Source organism: Erythrolamprus reginae, chromosome 2, assembly GCF_031021105.1.
Source record: "Erythrolamprus reginae isolate rEryReg1 chromosome 2, rEryReg1.hap1, whole genome shotgun sequence".
Classification (NCBI taxonomy): domain Eukaryota; kingdom Metazoa; phylum Chordata; class Lepidosauria; order Squamata; family Dipsadidae; genus Erythrolamprus; species Erythrolamprus reginae.
In genome coordinates this window covers 272,593,992-272,614,505 of record NC_091951.1, presented here as the reverse complement: position 1 = coordinate 272,614,505, position 20,514 = coordinate 272,593,992, and the positions used below count along the sequence as shown (strand labels likewise).

The following is a 20,514-nucleotide window of genomic DNA, read 5'->3' as shown; positions in this document are numbered from 1 at the left end:
GAGGCAGTGAGGCAGACCGGCTCCGAGGCGAGCGGCCGGAGCTGCGCCCTCCTTCGCCCGCCAGGTGAGGCGAAGGCGAGGGGCGCGCGGCTGCAGCGAGGAGCCGAAGATCCGGGCGGGGAAGACCCAGGGAAGGTTCCTTCGTCCGCCTAGCAGCTGATCTGCTCGGCAGCGCAGCACCAGCGAGGAGCCGAAGATCTTCGGCTCCTCGCTGCTGCTGCGCTGCCGAGCAGATCAGCTGCTAGGCGGCCGCTCGAGAGCAAGAGGGGGAGAGATAGAGAAAGAGAGAGAAGGAAAGAAAGAGATGAGAGAGGGAGGAAGAGAGTGTGAGAGAGGAAGAAGCAACATAGAGAAAGAGGGGGAAGACCCAGGGAAGCCTCTGCCCGGCGGGGAAACTCCACCATCTACGCATGCGTGGAAGGGCACGCATGCGCAGATGGTGGAGTTTACTTCCGGGTTGAAAAATCGCGAATTACCCTGTTCGCATTGGTCGGGGACGCAATAACCGGGGGATCACTGTATTGTTTCTAAAGTTATCAGCTTGCTAACAGCAGCTGGGCCTCGAAAATCAAAATTGCCAAAAATGATTGACAAGTTATCAAAAACAATAGGATTACAATAAGCCAAGACAACACTGATGTGACAGAGGCATCTGTTATAGAGCAACATATTTCCCATATAACTTGAAGGAGTAAAATGGGACCTGTCAAATCTCAAATTTCAGAAAATTCCAACCTAAATTATTATACAAATGCAGAATTTACATATGTGAATCAGAGTACACAAGGAATCAGTAATTACAAGGGAAAGAAGAGATAAAATTCAGACAGTGTTTCATAAAATTGGATTAATGTACGTTCAATAGGACTTTTTACACAATATATCTGGGTCTAGGTGACTATTTAGATCAATGCACTGAGCATCTTAATATGGTAATTAAAATATAAAACGAGCGTACTGTAGCAAATCAGCAGAGTACCTTTTCCCTTAACTGCAGAATTAAACATTGTATAAATATATACTGTTTGGTTTTTATGAAGGTGATTTAATCTTGACATGAAATTTGAGCTCTTCAAGTCATTCATTAGTAACTATAAAATGCAAAATGAATTAATAAGAACATGCAAAATTCCATTCCATTTTATCTTATATTGAGTTATGCTTTGCTGATGACATATTCAAAGCTCGTTAGCAATCAAACAAATAGTGGTTTAACTCTAGCGAGTTTAACATTTTTTTAATCTTAAAAGTAGAAAAGTACTTTTGGAGATTAACCTGTCTTTTAAAAAAAAACTGTTAGAAATATTATAAATACTGCTCAGTCCAGCAAGATTTCCTTAAATCTCTTTGATTATGTTAAGCTTAAAACAAATTGATGGTTAAAGATGCTTAACTTTTGCTGATGTTTGGACAATATAACAAATACTGAAATATGTTACAGGCTAAAAGCAGAATTTATAAATTGAATTGTTTCACATTGTCAAAAGTGGTACAAAACTAAAATTTCATAAAAGTACCTCAAATTGTTACACAGAAATAAATCATGCCTTTATTTTGTCTAATTTTTATTGTTTGCATCATGCTTCTGTTAGGATTATATGCTCTCTATGAAAAAAATATGAAATACTGGTAAATATTTGAGGTTCATTTGAAATCAAAATCAGCTTTGTTCATATTGCTTTGCTGTAAATTCTTCTTCAACCACCATACAACAGATGAGACATTCTGAATAATACATTGGTTTCAAACTAGAGCTAAGATGCAAAATGAGTTGTTTCTTAATGTTTGCAACATTATCAGTCTATTAAATTATAAAAGAGATAATCTAATCTAATATTCTCATTCTCTTGGAATTAAGAAAGCAATGCAATTAACAAATATATTTTCATGTGATCTGTTCCCAGTTAATGAGCATTTTCTTGTTTATGAAGGGAGAAGGGAGTACAAACTCCTATGTACAATGGGAGCAGATGGGGATGGCAGTGTATCATAAATTTTCATCTATTTTTTGCGCGTCTTCCTCACTGGATGTCCACAGGGAAATCAGGGAATTATCAAGGAAATCAGCAGTTAGGGAAATATTAGGGAATTATCAGGGAATTCGTGAAAAAATGGAATAAACCAGGGGGGAAAAACAAACTGTATTAAAATGTCGAAAAACAATTATATTGATGTATTGTACTGCAAATATCATAGTTCCTAGTCAACACCAAGAGCCATGCTGTCTGAAATGTATAAAAGTTGTAATGTTATATATCTGGCAGACTGTAGGTTGGAAAGGCTATACTAATATACTGTATATACCGTTTAATTTACTTATCTCACTGCCTCACTGCCGGTTTGCTTCCTCACATGCTGCATGGGCACGTGCCAAAAATCCCCTGCCAAAAAAACTGAAAACAAGATGGCGGTGCATGTGCAGTGCTGGAAACACAGCTTCTGAGATTGTACAGATGAAAAAATATTCCCAAAAAAATATTCCCCCCAAAAAAGAAAAATTCCCCCCAAAGATGGCGGTGTCCACAGTGGCACCAGTCGAATCGGATCTGTGATGTCACCAGCAGTTTGCTACCGGTTTGAGCAAACCGGTCCAAACCGGGTTTAATTAGGTGACATCAACAGGTCTACTGCTGTAGATCCCTGGTTGACAAAATCTCTACAAGATGTTAGCTAACTATTCTCCTTTCTTTCTTTCTTTCTTTCTTTCTTTCTTTTTCTTTCTTTCTTTCTTTTTTTCTTTCATGCTAAGCAGATGGCCCAGAAATTAGCCAAAAGCAGAAAGAAGGTGCAGTACAATTTCGTCAGTTTGATGTGTTGTCTAGGTTTTGTTATTTCATTTTACTTTTTCTGCATCTCTCTAACTCACATTAAAAAATAAATTGTATCCAGCAAATGTTCTTCATTAATTAAATGTTTGAATTGATGTATTATACTGCAAATACCATAGTTCATATTCATACATAGACACATGTAAATTGACATGTGTCAATTTAAATGTAAATTGACCCATGTCAGATAACATGGCCCAATTTGCTCATCTTTTTGCTTGTTGTTAGCCATTTCATGACCATAAGGTAACTATTAATGAAATGAAAGCATGCTATTGCTAAAAACACATCCCAAATAAAGAGCTGATGAATGTTGGTCTAATTTTATAAATTAAATCTTTCTTTTAAAAAAAACAACACAAGTTATATTTTACTTCATATTTAAATTTCATTTCACTTAATTAATGGATGTAACAAAATTGCTGGATGCAACCAAACAGCGTTCTTTTTTTGTTTAAAATTTAAATTTTATAATTATGTGCAGTATATAAAAACACATTATAGAAAGCATCAAACACAGTTCAGTCAGCAGCAAAATACAATAACATGATATTCTAGAGCATTGTATAGGGTCAACAATTTCAACATTTGCAATTATTTTTTTCAACAAATATGTGTGATGCCAGTTGAAGTTTTAATGAACTTATTTATTGCTCCTTCAGTTTAAAAAATAATATCAATGTTATTTGGTGATTGGCATGTGATTTTTTTTTAAACAACAGTAATTGCTGCGGCTGGGATTAGAAAAAATAATGAGATATTTGGCATGCATTGTACATACGTTATGAATAGCTCATTTTAGCATAATAATATTTTTGTTTGTATGGCTGTAAGCAAGTTTTACGTTAGAACTTCTTCGTTCTATATTAATTTTTTCATTACTCCTAACAATTTTATTGTAGTGGGAGTTGGAAGTGGGATTATTTTACTATTTTTGCAGTCCTTATGACTAACCGTTCATAAGCTGGTCATGCTCCAACCTAAAACAAAATGTCATGAATATGAATACACATGAAAACCTGGTTTTATGACCGTGCTTTTACTTTGGCGAAAGAGGGGAATGAATGCTGGGAATATGTAGGGCATTGGCTCATTTTTCTTCCCTCTTCTTTTTGGGTAGTCAAAATAACATAATGGCACTTCTTCATTGCTACCTAACTGTGCCTTGAGCTCATTAGCCATAATTAATGAAAGATTGGCTGTTGAACTGATTTAAAAGAACCCAGGGCGAGTCCCTATGCCCAGAAGAAGACAGAGGAGAATGTGTTTTCATGTCAGGAAAAAGTATCCCATCGACCAGAGTTGGGAGGAAATTATCCATTTTGACCATCACTCATATTTCATACTATTTCTGCATATCATTAACTTCACAGTCAAATAGTACAGTGATCCCTCGATCTTCGCGATCTCGATCTTCGCGAAACGCTATATCGCGATTTTTCCCACCCGATGACGTCACTCTCTTCCTTCCTTTCTCATCTTTCTTTCTCTCTCTCTTTCTCTATCTTGCTTCTTCCTCTCTCACACTCTCTTCCTCCCTCTCTCATCTCTTTCCTTCTCTCTCTTTCTCTATCTCTCCCCCTCTTGCTGGCGGGCGGCGGGCGAGCGGGGGCATCAGGGAGGAGCCGGGCGTGGGCGGCGGGGAAACACCGATCTTCGTCTGCTCGCTCCTGCTGCGCTGCCGAGCAGATCAGCTGCTGGGCGGCCGCAGCAGCAGCGAGCAGACGAAGATCGGGGTTGCCCCGCCGCCCACGCAAACTCCACCATCTGCGCATGCGTGGCCATGGAAAAAGGGTGCGCATGCGCAGATGGTGTTTTTACTTCCGCAACCCTACATCGCGAAAAATCGATTATCGCGAGGGGTCTTGGAACGGAACCCTCGCGATAATCAAGGGATCACTGTATATGCTTTGCAAGATTTATTTTATTTATATCTAACCCAGTATTTTGAAAAGTGTGGCTTCTAAAGTACACATTTCCTAACTAAAAATGCCTTCAACTGCAGGTTCCTGAAGGTGAATCTCAACCCATGACGGAAGTGGATCTTTTCATTTCAACACAGAGAATAAAAGTGCTAAATGCAGACACTCAGGTACAGCAACCTCTGCATAAACTATTTGACAAGGATTGGAAATACATCATGGGGCCATTTCTTCTTTATTTCCATTTACTTCTTGCCTTACTATAAAAAAAACAAACCCATAGTTTAGAATTTTTGGAAGAGGATGAAATAATTTTTGGAAGAGGATGAAATAACTAACTTAAATTAATTTATCGTTTTAAATATTTATATTTGACTTCTTTTTATTGTATTTGCATTTTTCATATTGTTGTAAGCCTCCCTGAGTTCTTCAGGTGGCATAGAAGTCGAATAAAACAAACAAACAAACTGCTTTCCAAATTTGTTTATGTTAAAAAAATCTCATTTCTTATTTTAAACATAATTTTTGCTTGTTGAAGTGATCAAGAAGGCCAGCAAGCAGCAGTCTCAAGGGAAAAAAACCACAGTCCTAGATTTTAAAATATTCAAACTTACATATTAGTATCAGTCATAATTCATGTACAGTGACTAAGTTGTCCCTCTTCAAAATAAGATAACAGGTAGTACTTCACTTATGATTGTAATTGGGCCCAGAATCTCAGTCATTATGTGAAGGGGTTATTAACGCAAGATGTCATGTGACCACATTGCAATCCTTTATAATTATAATTATTGCAACCTTTGCTCTCTTTTGTCAGTTGTTAAGCAAACGTGTGAGTCATTAAATTGGTAGGTCAGATTGTCTTTGTGTTACATATCGGATGTACAATACAGTACAGTATAAATTGTAGGTCAGGAAGCCTGAATCTTCTCCCCTGCCCCATTATTTATTTATTTATTTATTTATTCATTCATTCATTCATTCATTCAATTTTTATGCCACCCATCTCCTTAGACTCAGGGCGGCTTACAACATGTTAGCAATAGCACTTCTTAACAGCCAGGCTATTGCCCCCACAATCCGGCTCCTCATTTTACCCACCTCAGAAGGATGGAAGGCTGAGTCAACCTTGAGCCGGTGATAAGATTTGAACCGCTAACCTTCAGATCTACAGTCAGCTTCAGTGGCCTGCAGTATAGCACTCTACCTGCTGTGCCACCCCGGCTCATTGCTTAGGAAGAACAGTCAAGAAAATGATGAGATTTGCTAACATTTTCATCAGATGGGGAGCGGAGGGTTTTTCCCCACTCTGGAGGAAAGATCCCATGGGGTGCAGGAGGAATGGACTTTTAACCTAGTGAAAACACTAGCAAATGCCATCATTCTGAAAAGCTCAGAACATTGGCATTTACTAGCAAGAGAGGGAAATGCCTTCCAGAACAATAGCATTTTCTAGAGTTTTTGCCAAATTCCAGCTCTGTTCCTCTAGCATGGAGAAGGATTGCTCCTCCCTGCACAGAGCGAAAGGGAAAAACCTTAACAAGCAGGGGGAATCAGACCCCAAATCCAATGTCCCTTTTTTGCCCATTCACTTTCCGGGAAAGCCAGCAGAGAGGATTGCAAATAGTGATCTTGTGATTCCCAGACACTTGGCAACTGTTCATAAATGTCAACATTTTAGGCCAAGCACCTAAATATAGTCACCTGAAGGGGGCAACACAACTTTTATGATAGCTGGAAGTGCTTTATGGGCCATAGAGCATCCCTTCTGAGGCCACTGTGACTGCAAATAATCATCAGACAATTGGTTATAAGTCAAGGATTACCTGTTCAGGTCATGGTCCTGATAAGTACTTTACAAGAGACTCTTGTGATCTAGTGGGTTCCACTTACCTTTGCCACTGGTTTTTCATCGCAACGTTCAACATGTCCCCTCCTGCAATTTCACTTCTGTGCATGCTCAGTAGCATAGTACAGCCCAGAATACAACTGAGGATCTGATTGTCTGTGCTTCGGATGAGGAAATAAAGGTCAGGATTAACCTGGGGGCAGGCAAGAGGGCTCGTTTTCAAGTAGAAGAAGAGGAGAAGCCATCCAAAGACAAGAAAATTTGCTGAAGATTCAAAAAAAAGAAAAAAAGAAAAAAAAGATGGACCAACACTGACCAAACTGGATCCATTTATTTATTTATTTATTGGATTTGTATGCCGCCCCTCTCCGTAGACTCGGGGCGGCTAACAATAACAATAAAAAGCAGCATGTAAATCCAATACTAAAACAACTAAAAAACCCTTATTGTAAAACTAATCATACATACAAGCAAACATACCATGCATAAATTGTAAAGGCCTAGGGGGAAAGAGTATCTCAGTTCCCGTTGCCTGATGGCAGAGGTGGGTTTTAAGGAGCTTCTGAAAGGCGAGGAGGGGGGGGCAATTCCTCCCTCCGGGCCCAGCCAGGTTTCAGTTATACAAGCCAGGTTGGCCTCCTCATCCAGGATTAAATCCCGAATGAGGAGAGCTTTATTTACCACCGACCTGGCATTGAGTAGCAGGTTCCAGGCCTCAGCAAGAGACTCTGCCGAACTGTGGACGAGTGCATCTGGAATGACCCCAAGCGCCTTCTGAAAGCCCTCTGGGTCCATCAGGCGTCTGGGGCGGAACAGCCTAATCGCTTCCGCCTCCCTGCGGGGAAGGATTGGAGCCAGGAAGTCAAGCCATAGTAGAAATCCATACCACCATCATTATATCACCAGTGGGTTGCTAATGGTTTGGGTGATCTGGTCCAAATCGGGAGGAACCGCCCCCTGGTGGCAACTCGTACTCTTCCTTGATTGTGTGGGTGATGAAGATTTCCTGTTATTTGTAAAACACATTTAAATGGAATGCCAATCTTCTTAAATGGTTAGTGATAAAGAACATTAATGCAAGACTCCTTTTGTTTCTTCTTTTTTCTTTTTTTTAAGGACACAATGATGGATCATCCTTTGAGGACCATTTCCTACATTGCGGATATTGGAAATATAGTTGTATTGATGGCTCGAAGGCGGATGCCAAGATCAAATTCCCAAGACAATGTGGAGGCATCTCATCCTTCTCAGGATGGGAAGAGGCAGTACAAAATGATCTGCCATGTTTTTGAATCTGAAGATGTAAGGAACTTCGTCATTCCTATGTTTGAAATTAATATAGAATCTTCCTCTTCCATCGGGCTCTTTGTTGCCATTGGTAGTAGTAGGGCATGTCAGTAAGAGAAAGGTTGTCAGTTGTCTAGTCTGCTAGTTGTTTCTCCCAGACTGTGTCCTGGACCATGGAAATTGCAAAGATCTCTTTTCTAAAATAGTTTTCAAATAGAACTCTAATGGGCAAAAGGCTGCTAAGGAGCTGGGGAACACGATGGTAAATGAGATAGTTGACCCCTTATATATGCATGGTGACATCTGAGTTAGTTTCTTTGACAGGGCAGGGTTCTTTCTGGCCACCAGTCTTGCTGACCGCCTTTGTGGACGCCTGCAGTGGAGGGTAGCTTAGCCCCCCCTCTTTGACTTGTGTGGCCAATGATAGCTGCCTCTCTTAGTTGTTATGCGACTCTTTCAGCTGAATCCCCCCAGGCTGATAATCCCCCCATCTTCTGCATCTGAGCTGGCCCTGACAACCATTATGACAACAGGACTTTACAATCAACTCAGGTTAATCCTACACTAGACAATATTTGGTGATGAGAAACATGTACAAAAATAACAAGAAAATCGGGAATATGTTTTCTTAATTCTGGGTGCTACCTTGAGACTTACTGAAAGAAGAATAATGATTTTGAACAATGCCAGAGGAAAATTATGCAGAACCTACACGATCATGTTTTTTCTTTAATCCACTAAACCATGAATGATGGCTGCAAGATTACTAATTCAAAGTGTTGGTTATGACCTATAAAGCCCTTCATGGCATCGGACCAGAATATCTCCAGGACCGCCTTCTGCCGCACGAATCCCAGCGACCAGTTAGGTCCCACAGTGTTGGCCTTCTCCAGGTCCCATCGACTAAACAATGAGGTCTGGCGGGACCCAGGGGAAGAGCCTTCTCTGTGGCGGCCCCGACCCTCTGGAACCAATTCCCCCCAGAGATCAGAGTTGCCCCCACCTTCCTTGCCTTTTGTAAGCTCCTTAAAACCCACCTGTGTTGTCAGGCATGGGGAAATTGAGATATTCCCTTCCCCCTAGGCTTATAAAATTTATGCTTGGTATGTCTGTATGTATGATTGGTTTCTTAAATTAGGGTTTTTTAATTTAACTTAAACTTAAATATTAGATTTGTTTATATTGTCTTATTATTGTTGTTAGCCGCCCCGAGTCTACGGAGAGGGGCGGCATACAAACAAACAAATAAACAAACAAACAAACAAATAATACTATGGTCTGGCCATGAATAGACTAAACCAAGAACTTACATAGAAAGGGAAAACTACTTTGTAAATACAGTTTTGTTATCTGTCTTAAGGGTGAACCTCCTTCTGTAAAGCTTCATCATACTAAAGGAAAAATCTCGGAGGGTGCAAATGAGCATTTATTGCCTGAGCTTAGTAGACATTCTGAACAATACAATCACTCCCTCATGCCTGCTATTCCATAATAGCAGTAGTAGTGCTGTTGGAATTGTTGAGGCCAATAATTTGAAGAAGCGTTTCAAATTGAGGACCAAATGACTTTTTAGGGTTTATCTACCTCCCTCAGGCTCTTTGTAAGCCCTGAGTGTTACTCATCGCTGCACTCATATATTGCAGTTGCCACATATTTCACCACCCAGTTTATGGTGGGATTGAAAACCTCTTTTAAAACTCTGCTCCTGTTCTGTGCACAGCCCTTGGAGCGAAACCCTCCGACTCAAAAATCCTTTATTTTATGAATAAATCAAACTCTTTATTGATATAGCCACACATAATGAAAGCAGGTTTTAAAAGACTCGAAAAAGGGAGGATTTTCTTTTTGGGAGCTAAATGTCAACAAGGAAAAATGCCAAGCTCGGCCTAATTAGCATTCCAATAGATAACAAAGTGGTGAGGGGGGCGTTTGCCCAGGTTCGCCTGGTGCACCAGTTGCGGCCCTATTTGGACCGGGACTCATTGCTCAGTCACTCATGCCCTCATCACCTCGAGGTTCGACTACTGTAATGCTCTCTACATGGGGCTACCTTTGAAAAGTGTTCGGAAACTTCAGATCGTGCAGAATGCAGCTGCGAGAGCAGTCATGGGCTTCCCCAGGTATGCCCATGTTACACCAACACTCCGCAGTCTGCATTGGTTGCCGATCAATTTCCGGTCACAATTCAAAGTGTTGGTTATGACCTATAAAGCCCTTCATGGCATCGGACCAGAATATCTCCGGGACTGCCTTCTGCCACACGAATCCCAGCGACCGATTAGGTCTTACAGAGTGGGCCTTCTCCGGGTCCCGTCAACTAAACAATGTTGGTTGGCGGGCCCCAGGGGAAGAGCCTTCTCTGTGGTGGCCCCGACTCTCTGGAACCAGCTCCCCCCAGAGATTAGAACTGCCCCTACCCTCCTTGCCTTTCGGAAACTCCTCAAAACCCACCTTTGGCGTCAGGCATGGGGGAACTGAGATATTTCCCCCGGGCCTATATAATTTATGTATGGCATGTTTGTATGTATGTCTGCTTAATAATGGGTTTTTAAAAATATTTTAAATTGTAAATTATTAGATTTGTCATGAACTGTTTTATTGTGTTGTGAGCCGCCCCAAGTCTACGGAGAAGGGCGGCATACAAATCTAATAAATAAATAAAAATAAATAAACAAGCATCCATCTGAGAATGAGTGTTATTGAGGCAGAAATCATGGTTTTAAAGCTTCATTCAATAAAGCACACCCCCAGTTTCACATCTCTTCCATTGAACAGTGTTGAATCTCCACATCCCATTTCCCACAATCCTTTGCCTTTATACTGCCTGGAAGTGACATCACACCTCAAAAAAAGCTAAGGCTGTAAGCTAATACCTTTTACTATGTAACTCCTCTCGCCTTCTCAATAATCTTATATAGCGACAGTCAATCCATTGACTTTCCACTCTCATGTCTTCCTCATCCTCTGACTGGGACCACTCTTCCATTGTCACATCAGCCCCCTCTAGTAGTTCCTCAGGCTCACTCAAGTCACTCTCATTCTCACTCTCTGCTTCATCTGTCAATCCCCCTGGCCCAGGGTATCCAGAGGGGCCTGGCTCAATATCCTCAGAATCTGACATGACTTGGGGTGGACAAGGAGCACTACTACATTTTCTTAACTATTTTATTATGTTTTTTTCTTTTTGCAACTGCTATAGGCACAATTAATTGCACAGTCCATTGGCCAGGCGTTCAGTGTGGCATACCAGGAGTTCTTAAGGGCAAATGGAATAAATCCTGAAGACCTGAGTCAGAAGGAATACAGTGACCTCCTCAACACCCAAGATATGTACAATGACGATCTGATCCACTTCTCAAAATCTGAAAACTGCAAAGATGTAGGCACCTCTTTATTTGCAATGCTTTTCAGCTAAGGATCCTCTCATCTAATTTTTGCAGCTAATTATAAAAGTTCTGTTAATGAGTGTCTTCCTTCAATACCATACTTGATATATAGTTCTTTTCTCTGTTCCCTTCTCTTCTTTTTCCATCTTTAAAAACGTTCACAGGTTGGATTAACATGCTTTGCACTCTGTTGAAAACACAACTTTCCAATGTTTGATACATTGGGCATCACTGTGATGTGATGGTAGGGGGGAAAAGCTAGTTATTTTATCAGCAATTTCTCTCCTGTTGATATAAAATATTTATAAGAAAAGTTATTTAAATGTCTCTATACAATTAAATCTCCATACAATTAAACACTACACGTAGAAAAATAGCCAGTGTATGTATACAGTGGTACCTCTACTTAAGAACTTAATTTGTTCCGTCACCAGGTTCTTAAGTAGAAAAGTTTGTAAGAAGAAGCAATTTTCCCCATAGGAATCAATATAAAAGCAAATAATGTGTGCAAATCCATTAGGAAAGAAATAAAAGGTTGGAATTTGGGTGGGAGGAGGAGGAAGAAGAGGAGGAGGACAGTTGGTGCTGAAGGAAGAAGGGGAGGTGAGGGGAATAAAAAAAAATCCAAAACTTTAAGGCTTTAAAAAAAGAGGAACTCTGAGGCAGCGAGGAGGAGCACGCGCCTCCCATACACCCGGCGCAAGGCTGCCTCCCATACACTGTGCCAGAGAGAGAAACCCAGGGGGAATGGCAGGAAAGTGGCTGGGCCTTCGTGCCGCTCTCAAATTTCCTGGGAAATTTTTCCAGGCTCGGGTTCTTAAGTAGAAAATGGTTCTTAAGAAGAGGCAAAAAAATCTTGAACACCTGGTTCTTATCTAGAAAAGTTCTTAAGTAGAGGCGTTCTTAGGTAGAGGTACCACTGTAATTTGGAAATATTTATATTCAATTAAAATCCTAATATATTTGCTTCTTTATTTCCACTCAAAGCTTTATATACTTTTTATTAAAGTAACTTTTTAAAAAAATGTTCATATTGTAGTTGTATGGATATGGCAAAAGTGTTACCAATTGGGGCTACTTTGCAGGATTGCTACATTTCATAAAAGACTTGTTTCTGATTTTTGTTCCGTCCAGGTTTTCATTGAGAAGCAGAAAGGTGAAATTCTAGGCGTCGTGATTGTAGAATCTGGGTGGGGTTCCATCTTGCCTACAGTTATCATTGCCAATATGATGCATGGGGGACCAGCAGAAAAATCTGGAAAGCTGAATATTGGAGACCAGATCATGTCGATCAATGGGACTAGCTTAGTTGGCCTACCACTCTCTACATGCCAGAGTATTATAAAGGTACAGAAAATGATTTTGTTTGTTTGTTTATTTAAAGCAGGGTCCTGACTTTACTTAACCAACAAGGGGTTTCTCTGTTGAGCAACCCAATACTAGAATATGATAACTCAGCATGTAAGAATTGGGGATAATGAAAGTTATTGATAGAAATACAGTAATCCCTTGCTACTTTACAGTTCATCTTTTGCGGATTCTCTATTTCACGGGTTTTCAAATCCATTAAATCCATTAAAAAATTTAAATCCATTAAAAATTCATAAAATTGTTCTACAGTACTACTGTACTCTATTAAAGAAACTGGTAGGATATCACATGTAGTTCCAGCTTAGAAACATTATAGAATGACTGTTTAATGCAAAGGGTGGGTTTTAAAAGTCCAAATACTCGTTAAATACATAAAAAAAAAATCTTTCCTCTACTTTACGGAAATTCGTTTTTCACGGGTGGTCTTGGAACGTATCTCCCGCAAAAAACGAGGGATCACTGTATTACCAAGTATTCCCTTTATAAGTTAAATCAATAACCTACAAAGAAAAAACCCTCATAAGTGACTGCTACTATAAGATCTTCGGAGAGGGGCGGCATACAAATCTAATAAATTCAATTCAATTCACGATAAAATCAAAATGATGACATATATATCATATAGGGGCCTCGACAGACTCAAACACTGGGCCCAAACCAATAAAATGAAATTCAACATGGAGAAAAGTAAAATCCTACACCTAGGTAAGAAGAATAAAAAATATACTGGACGAAAACACTCAATAGCAGTAACTGCGAGAGGGATCTCGGATTCTTGGTAGACAGCCAACAGTGATAGCCAACAATATGAGCCAACAGTGTACAGCAGCAGCCAAAAATCCTGAACTGTATAAATAAAGGGATACAATCAAGGACCAGAGAGGTCCTAATACCACTCTATAAAGCCTTGTTCAGCTCACACCTAAGTACTGTTTTGGTCGCCACACTACAAAAAAGATATTTAAACTCTAGAGAAAATAATAATAATAATTTGACCCTCAAATTTTATGTCATCTGAAAATGTGATATCCACCCATCGATTCAGGTCATCAGTAAAACTATTGAATAGTATTGGTCCCACTGGTTTCGACTGTCCAACTCAATATAAGGGCATTAATTCATAGGTACTCAATGGCAGTAATCTTCCACAACAGCCCCAGTGTCTCATGTGGCCTCTTGGGAAGATTAATTATCCACTCTTTGGTTTAACTGATGCAGATCTTATAATTATTAATTTTTGTATGCCTTATTTTTAGGTTAAGAATAAATTAAATGTAATGCTACCCAAGTACTTTTTAAAAGTATACTTGCCATGTTAAGGTCCACTGCAGATTTCAAAAGAGTAATGTGAAGATCTTGCTATATTGTATTCCAGGGTTTAAAAACACAAGCCCGAGTGAAACTGAACATAGTAAGATGTCCTCCAGTAACTACTGTACTCATTAGAAGACCAGACCTCAGATACCAACTAGGATTCAGTGTTCAGAATGGCATAGTAAGTAATATTCAGTATCATTCCTAATTCATAATCCTATTTATTGCAAATATTTTTATATGCTTCCAGTTAAAACATTCCCATGTAATGAGAATACTGAGCCTGATACATCATCATCACATTATTATTATTATTATTATTATTATTATTATTATTATTATTATGTCATCAATACAACACAGCAAACAAGAACACTATATTGGATTTTGTATTTCATCACCAGTCAGGCGCTTCCCAAGCGCTTAGGACTGAGTGATGTAGTGGCGAATTATGTGTGCCGATCCCAGTAAAGCGGCCTTTTGCAATTGACAGATGGAGATTTTCTCAATTCCAATGGTTTTCAAATGTCCGCTGAGATCCTTTGGCACTGCGCCCAGCGTGCCAAGTACCACTGGGATCACTTTCACTGGCTTATGCCAGAGTTGTTGCAGCTCGATTTTTAGATCTTCGTATTTCACTAATTTCTCTAGCTGCTTCTCCTCAATTCTGCTGTCTCCTGGGATTGCGATGTCGATGATCCATACTTTCTTTTTCTCCACAATCAGGATGTCTGCTGTGTTATGCTTCAGAATTCAGTCAGTCTGAAGTTGGACGTCCCACAGTAGTTTTGCTTGCTCATTTTCGACCACTTTTTTGGGCTTATGATCCCACCAGTTCTTTGCCACTGGGAAATGGTAGTTCCGGCACAAGTTCCAGTGGATCATCTGTGCCACAGCATCATGTCTATGCTTGTAGTCAGTCTGTGCGATTTTTTTGCAGCAGCTGAGTATGTGATCGATTGTTTCATCTGTTTCTTTACAGAGTCTGCACTTTGGATCGTATTATTATTATTATTATTATTATTATTATTATTATTATTATATTCTTTATTGGCCAAGTGTGATTGCACACACAAGGAATTTGTCTTTGGTGAATTCTATTATTATTATTATTATTATTATTATTATTATTATTATTATTATATTCTTTGTTGGCCAAGTGTGATTGCACACACAAGGAATTTGTCTTTGGTGAATTCTATTATTATTATTATTATTATTATTATTATTATTATTATTATTATTATTATTATTATTTTATCCATTCAAGGAATGAGCATACATAATATTCCTGCTTCCCCATACCAGCAATCTGGTGGGGTGGGCTGAGAGAGAGACAGGCCCAAAAACACCCAGCCACCTTTCATGCCCAAGGCAAGATTAGAACTCTCAGTCTTCTGATTTCTAGGCCACCATTTTAATCACTGCATCAAATTGGCAATCACGCAAATGTATTATTCAGCCTTATTGAAGCATCAGCTATTGTACCTTTTCAATGTCGTTAGTTTCTTGTATCTTTCCAGATCTGTAGTCTTATGAGAGGAGGGATTGCAGAACGAGGAGGAGTCCGAGTGGGCCACCGAATTATTGAAATAAATGGACAAAGTGTCGTAGCCACACCTCATGAAAAGATTGTTCATGTTCTCTCAAATGCTGTTGGTGAGGTAAGAACTGAGATCCATCAGTGCTCCAGGAAAGCTTGACTTGGCTGCATTACTGCTGCCACAAATTAAAATGCTGGTAGGACATTCTTTGTATCAACAACTCTCTTTAATACAGATAGTAGTGTCCTGAGCCTGTTGTATTCTTTATATTGCCTATTTGATGGGTTCAGGATTATACCCCTTTCTTCCAAGCTGTTTAGATCTTTTAATAGCAGTAGCACGTAGACTTATATACCGCTTCACAGTGCTTTACAGCCCTCTCTAAGCGGTTTACAGACTCAGCTTATTGCCCCCAACAATCTGGGTCCTCATTTTACCCACCTCGGAAGGATGGGAGGCTGAGTCAACCTTGAGCCTGGTGAGATTTGAACTGGTGAACTACAGCCAACAGTCAGCAGTAGCAGCTTGCAGTACTGCACTCTAACCACTGTGCCACCAAGGCTTATAACTATTATGACTCCAAAGTGCTTATAAGTATGTATATACTCAAAACCTAGAATTTTAGGTACCAAACTGCAACCAGAAAATTAGGTTCAGTTTATCCATAGATGGTCTTATTGACTAGTATACTGCTCAAAAAAATAAAGGGAACACTCAAATAACACATCCTAGATCTGAATGAATGAAATATTCTCACTGAATACTTTGTTCTGTACAAAATTGAATGTGCACAACAGCATGTGAAATTGATTGTCAATCAGTGTTGCTTGATTTACTTGGAGTTATATTGTGTTGTTCAAGTGTTCCCTTTATTTCTTTGAGCAGTGTATATACAGTACTGTAATACTTATTATCCACGGATGGACTTACCCACTACATGTCATCATTCCAGCTGAGTGATAAGGTGATCAAGTAAAAATTCTGAATAGGAATTTGAACCTGTTCAGTCTAATATACCCTTCACTACACCATAAAGTCTTTGGTCTATCTGGACTACACCCAAATTTAAAGTGAACTGCACTAGTGCAATTGCCACTGCTAACAGATGAGATTGCATATTATATATTGCTATTGAACCAGGGGTGGGCTGCTGCCCAGGCAGGGGGGAACGCAGTGGGATAGCAAAAATGGAGCTCCACCCCAGAGCACCCAATTTGCACTGAAAGATGTTGAAAGAAAATGCAGGGCGTCCTGCATAAGCCACGCCCACAGTGTGGTAATAAAAAATTTAGTAGCCCTTTACTGTATTGAACGGATATATCATTCTCTGTCAAATGTCTTTTGATTTTTTTTAATAAAACTTTATTAATTTTCATAAAAAAACACAAACATACAAACATTTAAACACATAGTAGGGATTACAATTGCCCCTCTCTTCTTAGAAGTTAATTTTTAATACAGAAAAAGAATATATTCTTAATTCATTAAGTCATCATATTGATCTAGATGAAAAGAAGAATTTGTTTAAGTTAATAGAAGAGAAAAATTATAAAGCCATTTTAATATATTCATACGTTTCTCATAACATTTAATTTTTCTTTTTATCTATCCACTTATAAACTTTATTCCAAATAATATAAAATTCAGATTCTTCTTGGTCATTCAGCCTTCTTGTCATCATATCCATCTCTGCAGTCTAATGTCTTTTGAATGGAGAGTACTAAAGCTATTCTACTTTTTACCCAATGCAAATGCCCCAATCCCTTTGATTATTCTGGACGGACTACCAACTGAACGGTCCTTTCCTTCTTCCAGATTCATATGAAGACGATGCCAGCTGCCATGTACAGACTCTTGACTGCACAGGAACAACCGGTTTACATCTAAAGCCGACTCTTCCAGCGTGCATGGGAGATGTTCCTTCTCATTAGTGGTGGTGTTTTCTTGGGCTGCATTTTGATGTCTGCAGCAGCATATCTCTTGCTCTTTTCTTACCTTTGATCATTCCGTTGGGTATCAGATGGCATTTTTGGTTGCGCCTTTTTACAACTAGTTTTATGTAACTAAGAATCTCTAATATACACATGCATGCACTTCTTCAAGCAATGTCAGTTATGTTTTGTGGCTCTTAAGATAGAAAACAGAAGTATCTTAAATAAAAAATAAAGTAGGAAGCTCTTTTCACTGAATAAGACAGACTGCAGGGTAAAGTTCTCCATTTACAAAAATAGACAGGATGTTGATTAATTTCTCTTACAAAGTTGCTATGCCAAAAGTAGGAAAGCAACATTATAATTTTACCCTAAACAAATAATTAAATATGGCTTGAAGGAAACACTGATTTCCTTATGTAATTAAAAGTCTATATAATGGAAATCTATTACTAAAAGATAAGTGTTTAGCTTTTGCTGACTTAAAGGTATATTGTCTATGGGAGATACGATTTTAGGATTTTCCCCCTTGAGTTCAAAAACTCCTCATATTTCTGAAAGGTCATTTATTCCTTGAATATAACACAATTTTTTAAAAGTGGCTTTTCTAATTCCTGCTTTCTTTCCAAGATAAATGATACAATCTAAATATCCAATAAACCAGTATGGGGGTATGAGTATTTTTTTTTTCATTGTGGGCATACATGCGTTAATAAGTTGTAACATTTTAAGTGTATGCTTGTTACAGGAATTTTAACAAGCCTGCATATAGTACTACTTTTGTTTGTTCTGAGCCGGTTTTAATTTTAACATATCTTGGTATAAAAATCTTGAATTTATTTATTTTTATGACTTTTCTTTAATTCTGGACCATAATTATGTAAGAAAAAAACTTAATTTATTTTGTTATATATATACATATATATATATTCACATATATATAAAATAGATGAAAAGTTATTCCTACCCCATGTGATGCTAAAAAGATTGTGTTCAGTTGATTATTGTAGACACTTGTGAAATGAAAGAATATTGCAAAAAGTTTGGTTATGATAGTTAAAATCAAGGCCAGTAGACTTTAATGTTTGTAGTAAACTATAGAGTGAGAACACAAAAGTTTAGGTCCTGTGGCAGCTTACACAATGATAAATTTAGCACAGTATTTTTGAATAGCGCAGATAAATGTTAATTCACAATACATACCTTGGTCTTTAATCTACAAATGTTTGCTTTGATATGACAGACATGTTTTATCTTTCTGAAAAGTGTTTGGTATTTGTGTGGGATATAAGAAAGACAATAGAAAATAGAGTAATAAAGGGGGAAAGGTGGCCGCCCAGTTTTACATCCAGAGCAACACATGTGTGCCAAGGGAAGGAGCTGGGTGTATGCATGTTGCATGGATGTGCACTCTGCACACATGTTGCAAAGATACGTGATGATCGGGTCTTTGGGATTCAGTGCCCTGCATGGGTGTTAGATGTAAATGCATGTAGATTCCATCTGTTTCCAGAAATGTAAAAACACTGGGAAGCTGAGAGTTTGGTAGTACAATAGAACAGTGAGTGGTTTAAGAGAAAACTGTGGCCTATAGGGCATTGTGTTATAAAAGTTTTCTATGCCCCAATCACACACACATTGGCAGAGGCATAGCAACAAGACTGGAGTGTTAATTCCCTTTCTTCAAAAATAATTGTACACCATCCCATCATATTGCCTATAGAGTATTACTGCAACGATATACAATAATAAATAAAACTTCATTTCCACCAGTCCAAGTCTGCCATCCAGTCCTCTCTATTGTAGTACATTTCAACTCGCTAAGCTCGGTGACCAACTCTGCATCAGACCGAGATGCAAATTTGGGGTCAGTGAGCTACTTAATGCTGTTGCTTTATTGAAATGAAATGGCTATAGCTCAGGTCAACAAACTAGATGTGAGATCACTAAGTGCTGCATATAAAAGTACAAGATATATGTATATATATAAAGCTGTAATTTTTTCAAAGCAAAGCAAAATAAAATATATTACATTCAGCTCTTGGACTTTGGACATTTAACTAAATTCACCTATTGTATTTATTTATCTGTGAAAAGAAAATGCATATTTCTGCATTTGTATATATGTACATATATGCACATACACACTATACATACATACTATATATTCCGTTGGTTTAAAATTGGAATTTTATTCATCCTTGTTTTGCTTTTTTCTACGTGTAGGGTAGGGTGAGTTTTTCACTTTTGAAATAGAGAAATGTAGCCAGAGAAACTCAAAGTTATATGGATTAGGAGAAAAATGGCAAACACTACATAAAGCCAGAGTTAAATGTATTCAATGTGATAATTCAGTAAAATTATCTTGTGGAATGGACATACCAAGCTGTGGAATCATCACCTTTCCAATATATATTACTGGTTTGTAATATATATTACAAACATATAATGCGTATTATAAATATATAATACATATATTTATATGTAGACTATCCTTGTATGTAACATCCTCCATTCAGAAACTAGTAAGTGCAACTTTTTTGATGGTGAGCTGCTTTACAAATTATTGCAATTGTAAAGGCTGTCGGTCAGCATGTATTATTGTGATCAGCACAGTAACAGGAACATACTGCCCACAACCACTACCTATAACCTGAAAGTTACAAAGAACTTATTTTTTCCCATTAAGGAAAAACCATAATTAATTTTCTTCCTGATCCCTACAATCAATAAATATGGTCTCTGTGCTAAGTTAAAAAGACTTAAGCTAAAAAAAATCTTTACTTCAACATTGGCTCTTAAAATAGGTCTGTTCTATTTTAGGTATACCCAAGATCCTTCCTGATAAGACATATTAAGAAAGTAAGATACGAGTAGGATTGATACCTTGTAAAGAAATGAAAGAAATGCTTGTGTAAGCTTCAACATGTCCTTAACTTGAATTCCCAATATGTTTTTCTAGATCTAGGACAGCCAGATAGTCCTGTTCAAAAAGTCCAGTATTAGGGCTTTCTTTCTCTTTTCTTTCATTTTGTAATCAACTCCAGAATCTCCAAAGGATAATTTAAGAATAATATGGATT

The 20,514-nt window shown here is 38.4% G+C and overlaps 1 protein-coding gene across 2 annotated transcripts in view; it reads left to right on the top strand.

Annotated features, from left to right (window-relative positions):
• The window catches only part of APBA1 (amyloid beta precursor protein binding family A member 1), a 106,213-nt gene extending 87,942 nt beyond the window's left edge, over positions 1 to 18,271 (top strand). Inside the window, exons 6-13 of one of the 2 annotated variants that reach the window (XM_070742641.1) lie at positions 2,753 to 2,785; positions 4,834 to 4,920; positions 7,716 to 7,901; positions 11,086 to 11,265; positions 12,407 to 12,619; positions 14,019 to 14,138; positions 15,481 to 15,621; positions 17,317 to 18,271. In XM_070742641.1, the coding sequence (XP_070598742.1) occupies positions 2,753 to 2,785; positions 4,834 to 4,920; positions 7,716 to 7,901; positions 11,086 to 11,265; positions 12,407 to 12,619; positions 14,019 to 14,138; positions 15,481 to 15,621; positions 17,317 to 17,388 (1,032 nt within the window). In that variant the 3' untranslated portion in view covers positions 17,389 to 18,271. The remainder of the gene's footprint in view (positions 1 to 2,752; positions 2,786 to 4,833; positions 4,921 to 7,715; positions 7,902 to 11,085; positions 11,266 to 12,406; positions 12,620 to 14,018; positions 14,139 to 15,480; positions 15,622 to 17,316) is intronic. The other variant, XM_070742642.1, reaches the window with a different exon arrangement.
• Positions 18,272 to 20,514: the final 2,243 nt, after the last annotated feature.